At 41.5% G+C, this 16,555-nt stretch overlaps 2 protein-coding genes across 5 annotated transcripts; one reads left to right on the top strand and one right to left on the bottom strand.

Moving 5' to 3' along the window:
* Positions 1–677: 677 nt before the first annotated feature.
* thap11 (THAP domain containing 11) lies at positions 678–3,296 on the bottom strand. The gene has a single exon (XM_030045081.1). The coding sequence runs from the start codon at positions 2,994–2,996 to the stop codon at positions 2,175–2,177; it is 822 nt and encodes a 273-aa protein (XP_029900941.1). The 5' UTR covers positions 2,997–3,296; the 3' UTR covers positions 678–2,174.
* A 3,848-nt stretch (positions 3,297–7,144) lies between these two features.
* Positions 7,145–15,775, top strand: gfod2 (glucose-fructose oxidoreductase domain containing 2). Of its 4 annotated transcripts, none has more exons than XM_030079756.1 (3): positions 7,145–7,329; positions 9,469–9,848; positions 12,009–15,775. In XM_030079756.1, exons 2-3 carry the CDS (start codon positions 9,596–9,598, stop codon positions 12,920–12,922), a joined length of 1,167 nt encoding a protein of 388 aa, XP_029935616.1. In that variant the 5' UTR covers positions 7,145–7,329; positions 9,469–9,595; the 3' UTR covers positions 12,923–15,775. The 4 variants fall into 4 exon arrangements, with proteins under 4 accessions (XP_029935616.1, XP_029935600.1, XP_029935592.1 ...); XM_030079740.1 differs by having other exon boundaries at positions 7,325–7,440; XM_030079732.1 differs by lacking the exon at positions 7,145–7,329 and adding an exon at positions 7,333–7,448.
* Positions 15,776–16,555: the final 780 nt, after the last annotated feature.

Genomic DNA, 16,555 nt, shown 5'->3' on the forward strand with positions numbered 1-16,555 from the left:
ACCAACAGACTCTCAGTCCTCTAGGGTACACTGTTGCACGTCTGCTCTGCGCTCACTTACACGGATCATGGAGAGGCCATGGTAAGCTTTAGATGGCGATTGGAACAGATGATTATGAAAAACTGAAAAAAAAAACATGTGAAGGGTTTGATTTCACAAATAGTATCCAGTGTTCAAATATCTAACTGCAACAAGGGTCTTCTGTGAGCAGCTTGGCACTTTCTATAGTGAGTTTTAATTAATAAAAAACTCTAATTTACACAAACATATGGTTTTTTGTCATATGGTATCTTATGGCCCTACTCAACTGTATTGTAAGGGGTGACGGGCAAACTGACAAAGTGTGAGACTAGTGTAAATAATATATGTGAACGTAAAGACTGTTGAGGGTAACGACTGTAGGAATGGGAAAATAAGACGAAGTTGTGTAAGTTTGATTGACAGCACTGGATTAAGGCATTATGCAACTCTCCTGGGAGTAAAAAAAAAAAATAAATCCAGATGCGATTAGGATCTTGATCCCCGCTCTCACCAATGCTCTCCATCTATCTATCCATTCATCCATCTCTTTCCCTCTCTCTGCGTTTGATGAAACACAACATCCCCATGCTTTATGTTTGTTTAAAATGATGCCGTTAAAGCCTGGCATGATGGAAAAATTACATTGTTCCTTCATATTCACATCAAGTGAAATCAAACATTTTTAATATTTCAAAATATGTCAGCACAATTAAGCAAATGACCATCCAAGCTGCCAGCACACAAACACACACACGCACACAGGAACAGATAAAGCAAATTAGGCCATATGTAGAATGAAAGCTATAAACCCCGTAAAGCTCCACTGTGCAAGCTTTTATCCCACTGCCATCTAGAGGGTGTGAGACACGCTGCAACATTTGACCTGGCAGGCACTTTGCCTCCTGCCAAACAAAAATCAGGCTGTGAACACAGATTGCAGCCAGTAGTTTGTAAAATAAATCCATAAATGATCTTCCATCGAACAATCAGGCAAACCAACGTTAACAATGTCTTTTAGCCTGCCCTCATCTCCTGACAACTTTAAGCACCAATTTGTTTGTAACTTGGCCCAACAGGTGTGTGTCTATGCAAAACATGGCAGGAACATTGCAATTCAGTCTTGATGAGTGGCTTAGCACCACAGTGCTATCACAAGTCTTGATGCATTATAGTTTGATTTAATTTTGATACATTTCACCATAATTTCCACAACTTACTGCAGTCAACATCTGAAAATCTCTAGTTAATCTTCAGCTCAAGTCACTTAAAACCCCTGTTTGTGCCTCTCCTTACCTAAATCAACAATCCAAACAGTTTCTAGAAGATATGTGCAGTTTCAGCACCCATTCAGTTTTTGGCCATGATGGGCTAACCACTAATCTTCAAGGTGATTTGAGAGATCAAGCAACACTTAGACACAATCTGCTCACCCGCAGCCTATTTTGTATTGTCACTGTAATACTGTCAAACATCATCACAGCAAGGGCACGTCTGATGAGTTAAGAAATAAGTCACCGTCAATCAGCCACAATTCCAAATGCAGTTTACTTCAGATTGAGAGGACATAGCTGTCAGGCCAAGTTCAAAATCAGAAAAATCATTGTAACATCCTGTGCATAAAACACTGGGTGGCAGAGCTCAGATGCAGTCTTTTGAGCCTCTGTGTGGTGAAATATCAGACCCTGTACAGGCACATAGATCACACAACGGGCAGATGCACTTCAACAGCCAAGAAATCACACATGATTGGCTGGTCTGGCTCTCCTCTGTCCTCCCACCAGTCCACTTACAAAAAAAGTGAAAGCCTTCCTCATTTGTCACTTTATGCCAACTATGACTCTCAATTGATTCAGTAAAATAGCTGTAGTCGACCTTGGTAGAATTGAAGGCCAGCAGCCCACAAGTGGACTGAAAATGTTCCTAGGTGATTAGCGCAGGATTATTATTATCATCAGATACATAACTAGCCAACCAAGGTTTTTTTCTTTTACAATAGGCCTACGAAAAATTAGCTATCTCTACTGTTGAAAATAAATTGTCATCGCTCGACGTTTTATAGAAAATAGGGCTAGATATGCTGTCTTCGGATTTCTTGGTGTCATCTCCTGAAGTTTTGAGTCTTTGTAGCTGCTCGTCGCTCCGTCCTCCGCACATCAGATTTTCTTCCGCACATTAAACGCCGTGGCGGCTCCGTAGAGCAGGCGGTCCCGCTCCCGCACCTCCTCCTGCAGCTTGGCCTCGGTCACCCGCAGCTGGCGGATGGTCGCCTTCATCTCCTTCATCTTTACCTCCATCAGCGCGATGATGTCGCGCTGTTCGTTGAGTTTCCGCAGCAGCTCGGCGGACGTGGTGCCTGTGGTTAGTGAGTACGAGTGGTCCAGCGGACTGCTGGTCACGCTGAGGTACTGCACGGTCTGTTGGTGGACGATGGCCACGGCGTCCGACTCGTCGCCGGTTGTGTCGGCGGAGCTCGCGGTGTAGCACCCCCCCTCCGTCTGGGCGGGCAGACGCGCCGTGCCGATGTACTCGCCGTTTTGGCCTATTTGCACCACGGTGATGCTGTCGTCGCCCGCCTCGCTGCCCGCGTTGCCCTCGGCGGCTTCCGCGGAGCTGGACACTACGTTGGTGATGACAATACCGGAGGAACTCGAAACAGTGGCAGGGACCGCTGCGGACACTTTCCTGCCCCTGCCCCTGCCCCGTCGACTCTTGCGCTCATTGACTCCCCGCAGGGGGAAAAGGGTCGGCACTCGGATGTTGTAAGTTTTCCTCCCCCCGGCGAAATGCACGCTGCACACTCGGTGTCCCGTCGTGGGCTGGAAGGTGCTGAAACAGCCGCTGACCCCGGCCCGGGAGATGTTCTTCAGCCAAATCTCCCTCTGCGTTGTATCCTTAGGAAATGTGTAGAAGCGCAGCTCGCGGTCCCGGTGCGAGTTGTTATAGCAACCAGGAACACAGCACGTGAACCCAGGCATGTTTATTTCAGCACGGAGCTTGCAAATTTGATATTTCAGTGAAGTTTGGGTTATTTTATTTTTGTTTCGTTCTTCTCCGCGTTGTTATCAAGCTCAGCGGCCTACAAGCGGAACTACACGTCCCACAATGCTTACAACTTCCTGTTTATTTTCTATCAAAAGTGCGAGGCTCCTCGTGGCGCTATGAGCGAGTCTACGTGTGTTTGTGTCGACACGAAGCTCATGTCCTATATGATTTGAGAGTATTTTTTGTTTTATTTACGACGGTGAATGTTTAGTTTCGTTCCTCTTCACAATATTGGCAAGCTCAGCGGTCTCCAGCCGGAACTACAAGTCCCATAAATCTTTGCCCTTTCCGCCTATTTTCGTTCGTGAACTACCGCCCCTGCTGGTCACGTTGCGATATTGAAATCTGAGCTGAGTTATTTCCCCCCTTGGTTTTTACACAGTTGTAATGCAAAACACACATAAATACTGCATAAACATGCAGAAAACAATAACTATGTGTTATTAAATAAAACTACGGATGGCTCCACCAGCGTCATTCTTCATTTAGCTCTTAATGAAGCATTTTCAAACATTTTACTATTTATTTAAAAATTGCTTAATATCCCCATTTACAGTCACATTTTCCCTGCATGCTAAAAAGATTATTTAACTCTAATGTCTGTAAAATCCCATAAAACCCATTAGTCTATGAGTGTGTGGTCCTCTCTTTGGAGTTTGCATGTGTGTGTGTGTGTGTTTTATAAGGGTGCTCCAGTGTTGCTCCCATGGTCAAAAGACATGCTGGCAAATTGGAGACCTATATAGGAGTGAGCATGCTGGGCCTGTCACTGCCACTGTAACTTGTCTAAATGTCAGCCCTGGACAGACTCCAGCCCCGACACCGTCTCCACAGCTCAGCAGTATAACCCACAGCTGGCAGCAGCACTCAGCTTTTTTTCACTTGTTGCTTTTGAAGACAGCTACTAAGGAGGAGCTACTAAGCAGACATATGAGATAAGGATAACATACATTACATCAAAATACCTCATGGAACCTCTTGATTGTGAAAATGGGTGAAATCTGAGCTGTGGAATAGACAAAAAAACAAACAAAAAAACAGACATCTAATGCTATAGTGAAAACTATCACTGACTAGTAAAGATCATTTGAATTATGCAACTACCCCAAAACAAAATAGATAGTGAATTACTTGAATAAAATATTCTAACTGGCAGAAGTGAGGTTGCCAAATATTACTAAGTTCTGCTGGCTTGAATTTTAATGCATTTTCAGGGAGTCCAAGAAATGATACTGCTGGAGAAAAAGTGCTTCATCCCCCCCTGCTGGTCTGCATTGTTGGTATTGTTGTCAGTGAACCACCACATATTTCCAACCAAGTAACACTGCAGATAGATAGATAGATAGATAGATAGATAGATAGATAGATAGATAGATAGATAGATAGATAGATAGATAGATAGATAGATAGATAGATAGATAGATAGATAGATAGTAAGTAATAATATCTCTTTAGAATAATCCTCAAATACCTGGATGTCAGTAGGCTATAGGTAACATAATCTCCCTTCCAGGCTGCAGGCTGAACCTTCCATTTCTATGTGGTCCCAAATGGACCTAGTTGGGTGCACATCCATGCACAGTGTCCCACAATACAGGGTTGGTGTTTCTTCTGTTCAGGACTTGTCTAAGATGACCAGGCAAGTATGGAGAGTCTCAGGGGCAGTCTCTGTGTGAGTACAAGTTGTGGACAAGAGAAGTCTAACTGTTGTTTGCACATAATACCTAACAGCAGATGATGAGTAAGGAGCTGGAGAAGGCTTTACCCACTGACTCAGAATCAGAAATACCTTATTGATCCCCAAGGGCAAACTGGGTCAGTTGCAGCTCCTCAAATTCTCAAGAGAAGACTATATTATAAACATAAGTGAAATGGTGCATTATGTATTAATAAGTGCATTAATCTTATTTGTGTTGTAGTTAAAAAGTATAAACATGTGCATTATGTATGAATATGTGCATTAATCCTACAAAATATTAAAACAATAAATATAGAAATATAAACTGAGCATATGTAAAAAGTCTACCTATATACACCATATATACACAGAGATATTGCACTGTGGACTAGTTGTCAAATCTTACATGTAAGGATTCTGGCACAGTTAAATGGTTAAATGAACAGTTAAACAGTGTGCAGTTATGCAGTTCATAACTCTGAGTATCAGACCCTCCAGTAGAGGCGTTAAAATGTCTGCTGGCCACAGGAAGGAGTGACCTCATGTGTTGCTCTGTGGTGCATCTCAGTGGATCAGTCCTCCATAATCCAACACTCATGTTAGCGATGACTGGGCGACCTGGAGAGCCATGACTGGGGAGAACTTTAAGGGGGTCCCTCTTGTAAATGAGACCCTGGGTCTCAATGGGGTTTTTTCCTGTATAAATAAAGATTAATGAAAATGAAGGGGGATGGTACTGTTGCTTCTGTGCTAGCCACCATGTTTAACCAGAAATAGGTTCCCAAATGTACACAGCATCAGGACACCTTGGGTCAAAGGTCACTGATCAGCTTTGCAGTTTCTGTTATCAGTGCTGAAGCCATATGGTCTGGACACTCAGGTGAGGAGAGGGGCTGGGATGTCAATAAATCACCATCTGAGGGTGAGTTCAATCAGATCGCCTGGAGAGGGTGTCAGACAGACCACCCAAACCCAAATGTGCATAGAGTTTGCTATAAACACCTGGTGGACGACTTCTTCCAGGATGATTTCAACTCTGACATACAGAAAGTCATCTCCTGCATCCTAGAGGAGGTTGGGACCATGGAGTCAAATTGGGCTGTGTTCAAACAGTGAGTGTGCTTGGAGCTGTATGGCCTAAACAGTGTGTAGTGCTTTTTTGATGGGAACCCAAAGCCCACTAGCGGACAAATAAAGAGGGGGCTGTCATGGTGAAGCATGGGGATATTCAAAATGCTGGTGTTACTCCTGACTCCTTGGGATGGTCCCAGCAGGCTAGAGAGGCTTCAGCTGCTGTGAAAACCTGCTGCGGAAAGAAGTCTAAACCTGAGTCTAAAGACACTAAAACTGGGCTTTCTTTTTAAAAATAAATCTTGTTTCCCATTATTTACAAGAAAGTGTATTACTGAAGCAGTTTTCCTCTCTATGCTGGATTACAGGGATGTAACAGGGACTGCTGGTAGCCTTCACATCCGCTCTCAGTTTATTATTCTTAATGTTTGTTGTTTCACTTACTGTTTTATTTATCTCACTGTAAAGTCCTACACTTTTACTTTTTACTTCACCTTGTTCTGAATTGCTATAACCATGTATTCTTCTTTTATTGCAGTTTGATTTAAGTTTTGTCTGAGTGTTTTGCATGTACCTCAGCACCACTGAAAATGAATGTTCTCCCTCAATGTGTTTTCCAAGGTTTTAAATAAATAAAATGAATGAAGTCCAAGAGGCCAGAGTCAAGCTGCTGCTACTTTACATTGAGGAGCCATTTAAATATATTTTCATCAGACATCCTGAGGTGCTAGAAATATTGCTGAAAGGCCCACATTTGAACTGCAGGTTCCACTTGGAGCAGTGGTATTTTACACAGAATATAGTTATGGGCCTTAAATGGACCTTTACAATATTACGACATATCATTTAGCTGTGGAGAAACAGGTTGGGGAAGGTGAAAATGATTAGGGAAATGTCTGACAATGTCAATATTATGAGAAATTACTGGACACAAATATCAATAAAATATAATCCGAGTATTTTACTGTAATGCCTCTCGATGCGTCAGTTTTATGCGTCATTTGAGAAATTTAAATATTAAATTATTGCGTTTAAGTGTCTCATTTTAATTAACATAATTGTTAACTTTCTTTTCTTTGATACTTGGTGTTATGTACGTAGCTGTTTCTCATGAGAACAAAAATTTTGAAAATCGGGAAGGAAGTCCTCTTACGCTTTCCTGTAGCTTGTGTGGGTGACAACAACAAAGAGTGTTTAGAAGAAAGAGCTCCGAGTAGCTACCAGCTGCAGTGCCCTGGGCCGAATGCACTGAACAACGAATAGCACCAGAGGTCTTCGCGCAGGGAATCATGGGAGATTAGTGTATTTCAATGGTTCCACTCTGATCAGAAAAAAAATTGTTTCGGCCCTTGCTTGGGTATTGCACCTGTAAAACAGAGGTTCAGACGTACACCGTTTTTATTTATCCCTTCTTATCTCAAATGCAATACGGCATAAGTCATATTTGCGCTGATTTAAGGTATATTTAGGTGTTTAACCCCAGCCGAAACCATGTTTTCCTCATGCCTCTTCCAGTGGTGAGCCATCTTCATATATTTAAACTATCTCTTCCACATCGCAGTCAAGTAACCACTAGCAACTGGGCAGCGCCCGGCTCAACGCCTACCGTCGACGCTGACGGTCCCTGGGTAAATAAGTAAGCTTAATTCTGCTTATCTTGTTTTACATTAACTAAAGTCAGCGGTAGGGACAATTTTGGATTGTCGTCTTTTTTATACTTAACGGTTTATTGCCACTTGTAAACTAAATTACCTGCTTGCCAACTTTTGGTGTAGTGTAACCCAAAACGGTAATGTGAAATGTATTGGTTATGGTTTCTTTTCTCGCTCCGGCCCGTGGTTTAAATGGCACAAGTTGTAGTCTCAGAGACTTTAGACATGACGGCTGTGTTCTCGTTTTTAATAAGGACGAGTTTGACTGCATTTGCTGTCGGGACTGTCTGACCAGCTAGCATTAGCCAGCTAATGATCATGCTATCAAGAAAGCCCCAATACCGCATGCTACCGGTAGTAGCTAGGTTAACTAGCTAGCTAGGTATTGATATGAACGCTAATTGATGCAGTTATGGCCATGGTAATTTTCGCTAATGTTTTAAGTTGTCTAGCCCCACTTACAGCTGACATTTATGGATCTCGACAGCAGTGTGTGAATGTTGTGGGGCATAGCTATTGTTATCTGACCGGGCGGACAACAATATGGCTAGGTTTTGTTCTCAGTCGTGAGAGTAAGGATTTTTACCAGCTGTGAGGTGAATGCTAATGTAAAGAGGTAACGTGAGATGTTGTTAGGGTGTATGAGAGAGCTTAGTAACGTTACTGCAGCATTTCTAGTAGGACGGAGAGCTCATTTTAAAGCCCTGTTCTGGGTCACAGGCTGTGTGCAGGTGCACTCAGACATCCGCATTCAGGTCTCTCTGTGTCTCGCCTCACAGATCGGGCTGTAGGGAGCAAATTAACCATATATGGGGATCTAAAGTAAATTTAAATGGTCGTAGCGTCCCCTCTCATCAAGTAAATTTACAAAAACAATGTAGAACCAATGCTGTTGTTGAAAATATATATTTTGTACACACAAATAGCTTAACACAGTCTAGCATTTTTTGGGACCTCTCCGAATAATGCTGCAGTTCATACTGCTTCATACCGTGGAAGTTGTACTTAACATGCTGCAGTGCTTAAACTGGTGTTGTCTATGTTTGTGTGGCCCCATTTACAGTGATCTTATTTGAAATTATTGTTTTGTTTTGTTTTGTTTTGGGGTTGTTTTTTTTTTTTTGCCATTTGCTGCTGAAACGACCTTAAATCCATAATTCAGCTTCATCCAACTGTTAATAGTGGGGAAGCAGGAGTTTACTGTAACAGAGGTGCCAGATAGTGATGTTCATGGGGTGTATCTGTACTACCTTGCCAACATGCAATGCCAAAATTACCTAATGGTATTGTATGGCGTCATTTATGGCTTATACAGTATAAAAATCAAATATATAATGACATCTAAAAATGTTTAATGAAAGGAAAAAATACAACTAACATCAAACTAGCTTTAACACAGAGTCTATGTTGTTCTTTCCTAGGGAATTTGTGCATTGTAATTGAGATCTTACTCTGAGCTCTTAAAGACTTAAATATTTCTGGCTATGCAGGATTGCATTCGCAGTTTGGTGAGTGTAAATCCAACCTATCCCTGTAATGTTTGCAGGTGTGCACAGATGGTGTGCAGTTTCAGCAAGTCTCTTTGCATGAAATATCCCAATCAAACCATATGCGCAAATGTAGCACATTCAAATCTCCTCATCCTCCTAATTGTGGAAACAGTGTTCTGATATCTTGTAATGAGGAAATAGTTTTACACCTCTGTAATACAATAGGAGCACACAGCAACAACAGACACTCTGACCTGTGCACAGTATTTATGAATGTATTCCACCAAATTACTTGCATTTTCTGTCAGATGAGACAATACATGCTCACACAGAAATTGCTCTAGAAGTGGCGGCGGAGAGGGCATTTAATTATGTGGAACATCTCAGGACTGGCATGTCAACTATGGGGTGCGACACCACCCAAGTAGCCTGTCAGAAACTGCTGATAAGAGGAACTGGTATGGGCCGCTCTGGGACATGTTTGTTAGCATAGTCACGCCATTTGTTCTTACAGGTAAACTGTGCCTGATCTCTGCATAACAACGGAGGCCTTGAGAGACAGGTGAAACGGAGGCAGCCTGCCGGGATGTCGGGGCAGCTGGCTATGGTTCAGACGTGAGGCTGGAGAGAGTGGCGCTGCTATGCTGCCGGGAGTCGGTGTGTTCGGCACAGGGAGCACATCCCGCGTGCTGGTGCCGCTGTTGCAAGCAGAAGGGTTTGAGGTTCACGCACTCTGGGGGCGAAGCGAGGAGGAAGCTGGTTGTTTGGCGAAAGAACTTGGCATTCCATTTCACACCAGCCGGTCGGACGACGTGCTGCTGCACCAAGACGTCGACCTTGTCTGCATCTACATTCCACCCTCCATGACTCGGCAGATTGCTGTCAAAGCACTGGGTAAATATCATAAACAGACACGGACTCACTAACATGCACTATGTCAAACACAGTCTAAATACTGTATTACACTCTGCAGTGACATGTAATCAGTGTCCTTATTCGGTGTAGTATCTTTGAAAAAGCTTTAATTGGAAAATTTCTGTGCTGTCAGTGTAATGAAGATGTCAGGATCTTAAATCCCTCCAAGAATTTTTAATTTTGCACTCAATTTTTCCATGTGACAATCAACGGAGTGCTTGTAATTTTGGCCCCTTATCACACTGGTTAACATAAAATGGTCCAGTCAAATGATGTGTCAGAAAATAATGTCTGCATTTGCTTGCTCCGATAGTTAAAATTTTAACCCAATTAGCATGTAAGCAGGTTATGTGTCTGTACTGCAGCATGTGGACACCTCAGATCTTTCCCCCTTTGGTTTTGCACTGTGCACAAACAAAGATTTGCTGAGCATTACAGGTTTTACTGTCAACAAAAGACAAAACACAGTAGTGAGGAGCATTATTTCCTTGTTGCTGAAGCTGTTGGATCATTATTTGTCTCCTTTCTGTTAAAAATAACTATGGTCATTTAAGGCAGTGGGAGGTAGTGGCTGTTGCTGTTGCTGGATGTTTCCCTTTAAACTTAGAAATATTGTTGTTGTTTTTATATAATGTATGTGGTGATCAAGAATTAATATTGCCTGTTGGCACTGTAACATCTGGATGCTGTACTTCCATGTGAATACTGAAGCTACATTTCAAATAGTCTCCATTCAATTTGTTGATAGAGACACACTGATTCAGAGGGACACAGATGTACTGCATCGTAGGTACAACAGATTATGGTCAATGAAGATCACCAGAATATTTTAACTGTTGGCCAGCAATACATCTTGATTGTTTGAAAACTGCATGGAGAAACACTAGCTTCATGAATTACAGCACTTGCAATGAATTCAAAACCAAAATAAAGGCTACTTAGTTGGCTGTTAATTTACCTTTTCCGCCGCTCTCAGTTGGAGACACTTAATTTTTTTTAGATGTGTGTTCTTTCACCTTTTGCAGTTCCAAATTAATTATAATACATACTTTAGTGTCAAATGTCATCATGAATATTGTTACTGCAAAAATACCCTGAAATATCTGGATGTTAAAGGACATATCACTCACCCCATAATCTGAGGTATGAAAGCTGCTCATGTGGCCTGACCCTGCTGGGGCCTGGCTGCTGGCAGCTCTGGCTCTGGAACTGATTCAGACACTTTGCCTTTCACCACAATGCTCCCTGGATGGCGGAGAGGGGCATATTTTACTGCTCAAATGGGTCCCCTCTCAGGTTTTGTTCTTGAGCATTGTTGATCATGGCCATAATCACAGCTCAGGGAGATATCATGGATTATCCTGCCTACTCCCCATGCCAAACACATATTTACACTGATAGTGTGATTTCCCCCCCCCCCCCCCCCCCCATCAGAATTGTTATCAATAGTTTGAAGCAAACACATTGCTATGTTAGAGGAGGCTGTGTCTATGATGTTAACTTATCTAGTGGAATTCCTGAGTGTTGACCTCAACTTCCTGTTTTAATTCCCACTTCCTGAGTGTGTCCCCACCAAAAGACTTGCCTTCCCATGTCCAACAACTTCCATGGTGCTTTGAGGTCTGCGTCTCTAGATATTCAAAAACTGCTATCACATATAGTGACAGAAGACTTTTGATTTTTTAAAAAATATGTATTTTAATATCAAGCCTAGAGACAGACTCACATTCTCTGTGTACATGAACTGTCTACTCTGTACTTATACCACAAAGTCAACCTTACATCTAAAAGTCATGTTTAAACCTATATAAAATGTATTAACATGTAACGAGAAAGGCAGGTTTAGAACAATTTTGAAAAATGTTGCTTACCACCATAACCTACAGCATCAGTATAAATTGAATAACATTGAAATAAACTGAAATGTTGATCTGTGTTTTGTTGCCGTGCAAGTCAGCCCAAATGAAATCAAGGAGCAAGTAGCATGAGTGAACTTCGAGATTTGCAAGACTGCATTATTTAATCTGAAAAATTCTTACATTGCAGCATAACTTGTTATCTTTACTTCCTGGGAGGATCAGTAAATCTTTTGCATTTTAATGAGGAGAATAACCCAGTGATTTTCCCCTCTCTCTACAGGCATCGGTAAAAATGTTGTGTGTGAGAAAGCCGCAACTGCTGTGGATTTTTTCAAAATGGTGACTGCAGCCCGGTACTACCCCCAGCTGCTCAGCATTGTGGGTAATACCCTACGCTTCCTGCCAGCTTTTGTTGCAATGCGCCAGCTGCTGGTGGAAGGATATGTGGGTGACGTGCAGGTGTGTGATGTCCGAGTGTACGGCCCCAGCCTCCTGGACCAGTCATACGGGTGGACCTGTGAGGAGCTCATGGGAGGAGGCGGCCTACACACGGTCGGCTCAGCCATCATTGACCTTTTAAGTCATCTAACTGGAGCGCGGGCCCAGCGTGTGCACGGTTTACTGCGGACCTTTGTACAGCAAAATGGGTCAATCCGTGGCATTCGCCGCGTCACAAGCGATGATTTCTGTTTCTTCCAGATGTTGATGGGTGGACCTGGGTCTGGCTCCGGGACTGGCTCAAGTGGTGTGTGTTGCACCGTGACCCTGAACTTCAACATGCCAGGGTCGTTCGTGCATGAGGTGATGATAGTTGGATCCACAGGGAGATTGGTTGCCAGGGGGACAGAACTGTATGGACAGCGCAATGGTTGTAATGGTGAGGAGCTGTTGCTAGGAGACAGTGGGTGGGTTGGACCAGAGGTCCGAGAGATGCCCTTGCCTCACCTTCGGGGGCTGAGCTCCATGGTAACAGCACTGAGACAGTCTTTTCAGGCACATGAGGAGCGCAGGTGTTGGGCTCATGGACCAGTTGCCATGGCGCCAACATTTGAGGATGGGTTGTATGTGCAGACGGTGGTCGAGGCAGTGAAAAGGTCGAGCTGTAGCGGAGAATGGGAGTGTGTTGAGATCATGACTCAGGAACCAGATCCAAACCACAACCTGTGTGAGGCACTGCAAAGAAACAAAAACTAAATGTCTTGTACACCCAGTGCAACCACTACATGTCTGAAAGGACAAAACTGGGTGTTGAATGTTTTACCCATTAATTCAGTTGCTTAGGCAAAGTACTTTTCCCTTGACTATATGCGCATTCTTCACATTTTCACATTGTACCACATTTTGAACAGAATATTTTCATTGAGAAATCATATCTCAATATTCTCTGTAGCCTTACACCTTTGGTAGGTTTAGGTTTTAAACTTTTTTTTTTTTTAAATTTAGCTCTATTATTCTGATTCTCAACAGAAAATGTTGCTCATATTCATAGCAATTAAAGCAACATAGTGTCGCCAGGTGAAACACTTCAATTTTTACTTGGTTTCACAACCTCTGCCATTATCTTCCATAGATACAAAATTAGAATGGAAAAAATAAAGAAGACATGGTCCATCATCATTCACTATGTGTTCACAGACAGGGGAAGTTCAACAGGTTTGCCTGCTAAACTCTGGATTGAGTCACCTGTTTGTGAGGCGCCACACCTTGACCAAGTACTGGCCAAGGGGAAATGGCTGGATGTTAAAAAAATAAATAAATAAAATAAAGAACTTATCTTTTTCTATGTTAACTTTTTTTAGCTAAATGTTTGAAGTAGTGTTTCCATACTGATGGAGCAAGGATGCAAATCACTTGTTCTTGGGACAGTATGATTAGCCATGAGGTGGACCAGTTTCCAAATAACTGCTCTTCCTGAGATGTGCCAGCGTATTTTTTTTTCCACTTTGAGCAGCTCTGTGAATGTTAATTTCAGCAGATCATCAGTGGCTGACGCACTTGACAGAGATGGAGGGTACAACAGAGGGTTAAAAGGTGATCCTAGAATCCGTTCACATAATAATATGTAGGGCTTGAAAGTCATCATGTTTAGACATTTGGGAGTGGTTAACCAAAAGTGTGTCAGGGACGTGCCCATGATCTCCCAGCAGCCTTATCTATGACCAGCCGTTCAACATTTGTCTTATGTTATTGTTGCAGTCACTAAGCTAGCATTTGCCCAAATGTTGGGTATCAAACTAATGTTGAAGCCATTTGTTTGGACATTTTCTTCAGTTTAAAAGTTTACCTTATGTTTAAAGTACCAACTGAAATATCTTGAGGACCATCCTCCTTGTATAGAACATGTAGATGTTAATATTTTTTGCTGAAAAATATGGGTGTTCAAGTTTGTAGTTCTGACACTAATAGCACCTTAGTTTGAAAGGAGCGTTTACTTTGGACATAAATATGAATACAAAGGCGTGCCAGTGATTTGATTAGCAAAGTGCTTTTGCTGATGGTGGTTGGTGACACTGGAGGAATTCAAATGATGGTGCATAATGTTCCATCACTGGAGCTCAGAATAATATTTTGTCTAAGAATATTGTTACAGAGAAGTTTTCTTTTTATTGTTTTGAATGGATAATAAGAATAAGTTTATACAGTTGAATAATATTACAAGGGGTTAGAGTACTTGACATCACTCAGTATGTAAGAAAATATTGTAAAATAGCCTGTGTAGAAAATGGAGAAACAAAGCAGTCTAATATTTGGCATTTCTTAAATTTTAACATTAACAAAATCGTGCTTATCCTAGACAGACATCACAGATAATTGGTGATCTTTTCATTCTTGAACGGGTTGAGTTTTTCATACAAGGACTTACAGTATTTGCCTCTGGAATTAGTTTTAAATGTGTTTTACATGTGAAAAAGGTTTGTTTACATGTGTTGACAACCTTTGGGCTAAGTTGATCATATTTTTACTACCATTGTTGGCTGCAGTACATGCATAAATAGCTATGAAGTCATGAACTGATTGTCCCCAGCATGAGCTCCTCCTCTACACAAGGTGCAGGCTGCTCCTGCTTGAACCATACTAACTAACCTGTTGATTAAGTAGAACCACTGGATTTGACATATTTGAGAATCTAAATGTGTGCAGACGTTTAGAGGCTCAGTAACGGCTGAAAGCTATAGCACATGTTCAACAATTGACCTGTAGTCACTCACTGCTTCTCACAGTTCTGCTGAATATCCTAAATAACAGCGGCGCTTGCAGCCCCTACCACTCAGACACACAGGCTGCAGGTGAGCTCTCAGAGGAAGGTAGACATGTGTCCAAGCAGGACGTCTCTGTAAAGTCAGTAGTGGATCGTACTGTAAGGAGTAGCTAGGTCTGTCTTTCCTCTGAGACCCATGCAAAAGCCAAACCCCAGCAGAGTGTGATTTTAGGATTCATGTTTTCTTGCACTTTTCCAGGTTCAGATGAGGACACATCATCTTACACGCTTACCTCACACTATCCCAGCAGTGCTTTTTCTTATCCAACTGGTGCATCAAGTTTACATTAAGTGTCTTTATAATGCACATCATACATGCCTGCAGAATGTTGGATGACACAACTTACCACTACTAAGCCACATGCCGGCTGCATTATCAGTCAGTTCACTTATTCCTATCAGCATTTTTTTTTTTTTTGCACTGATAATATGCCACATATTTAAAATGCAGTGCAATGCCTGTACAAGCCAGCTCACTGCAAAATGAATAGAACATTTGTCTGTCTTAGGAAGACCTATTGTATTTATTATTTTATGTATTGGTGTGGATACAGTTTTTCCCACTGCTTGTTCTGTTTCTGTTCAAAGTTTTGTATTTCCAGCCTGTGAATTTCTGATAAAGCTGTAATATTTATCTTGTTTAGAATTAGCATTGTTTTAACTGACAATATCACATTGTGAGCACAACTTGTGTTGCATTTAAGCTGTCAAAACTGTTAGCTCTAGAAACTGTACTGTTCATTTCCCTGACAGAAAATTCCTTAACAAATAAATACAGTTGTATTCATTTGGTTTGTTTGCTAAAGAATTCCAGTTTATTATTATGTACAAGTCAGTGGCTACACTTGATGGTGTTGCACTCAGATTTGTCACTACAGCTTTGCTGACCTGTGTTATTATATTCTACATATAAGCTTTTTGCCAAAAATAACATTTAATCAGAGGTAACCCATTTGTAATCACCAACAGTTTGATTTGTAACTGTAGTTTAATTACTTTTTCTCACTAACTGAAACACATTACAATTACAATTAATTTGTAAGTTAATTACATATAATTAGTTAATCCTCTACACTTCCTGTAATTTCATGACAATCACATGAGATCCACCTGTCAACTGATTTATCAGTCTCTTAACTACAAGTAAAATGGCAAAAACTGAAGTAAGATGAACAAGTCAACATCATGCTGAGGATGCTAAATTTCTTCTTTATTTTATCTATTATAAGTTTAACGGGCATGTCATGCCATTCTTTTTTACTCTTGGCAACAACAACACCTAAATATGTAACCTTTTTTCTATACAAATGCCATTCTTTTTGATAATCAACATTTCTTAAGAAAAATAAAATCTACCAGAATATGTATACCCCAGAGCAACATAAAAATATGAATAAAAGACTGATTGCATTGTGGGTTTTTAAGACGATAAATCTCCTGGAAACAATGTTATTTAAGACTTTCAATCAATCAACCAATCTTTATTTATATAGTGTCAAATCACAACAAAGGTTATCTCATGATGCTTTACAGGAAGAGCAGGTAAAGACCACGCTCTACAAATGACA

Source organism: Myripristis murdjan, chromosome 3 (assembly GCF_902150065.1).
Source record: "Myripristis murdjan chromosome 3, fMyrMur1.1, whole genome shotgun sequence".
Lineage (NCBI taxonomy): Eukaryota > Metazoa > Chordata > Actinopteri > Holocentriformes > Holocentridae > Myripristis > Myripristis murdjan.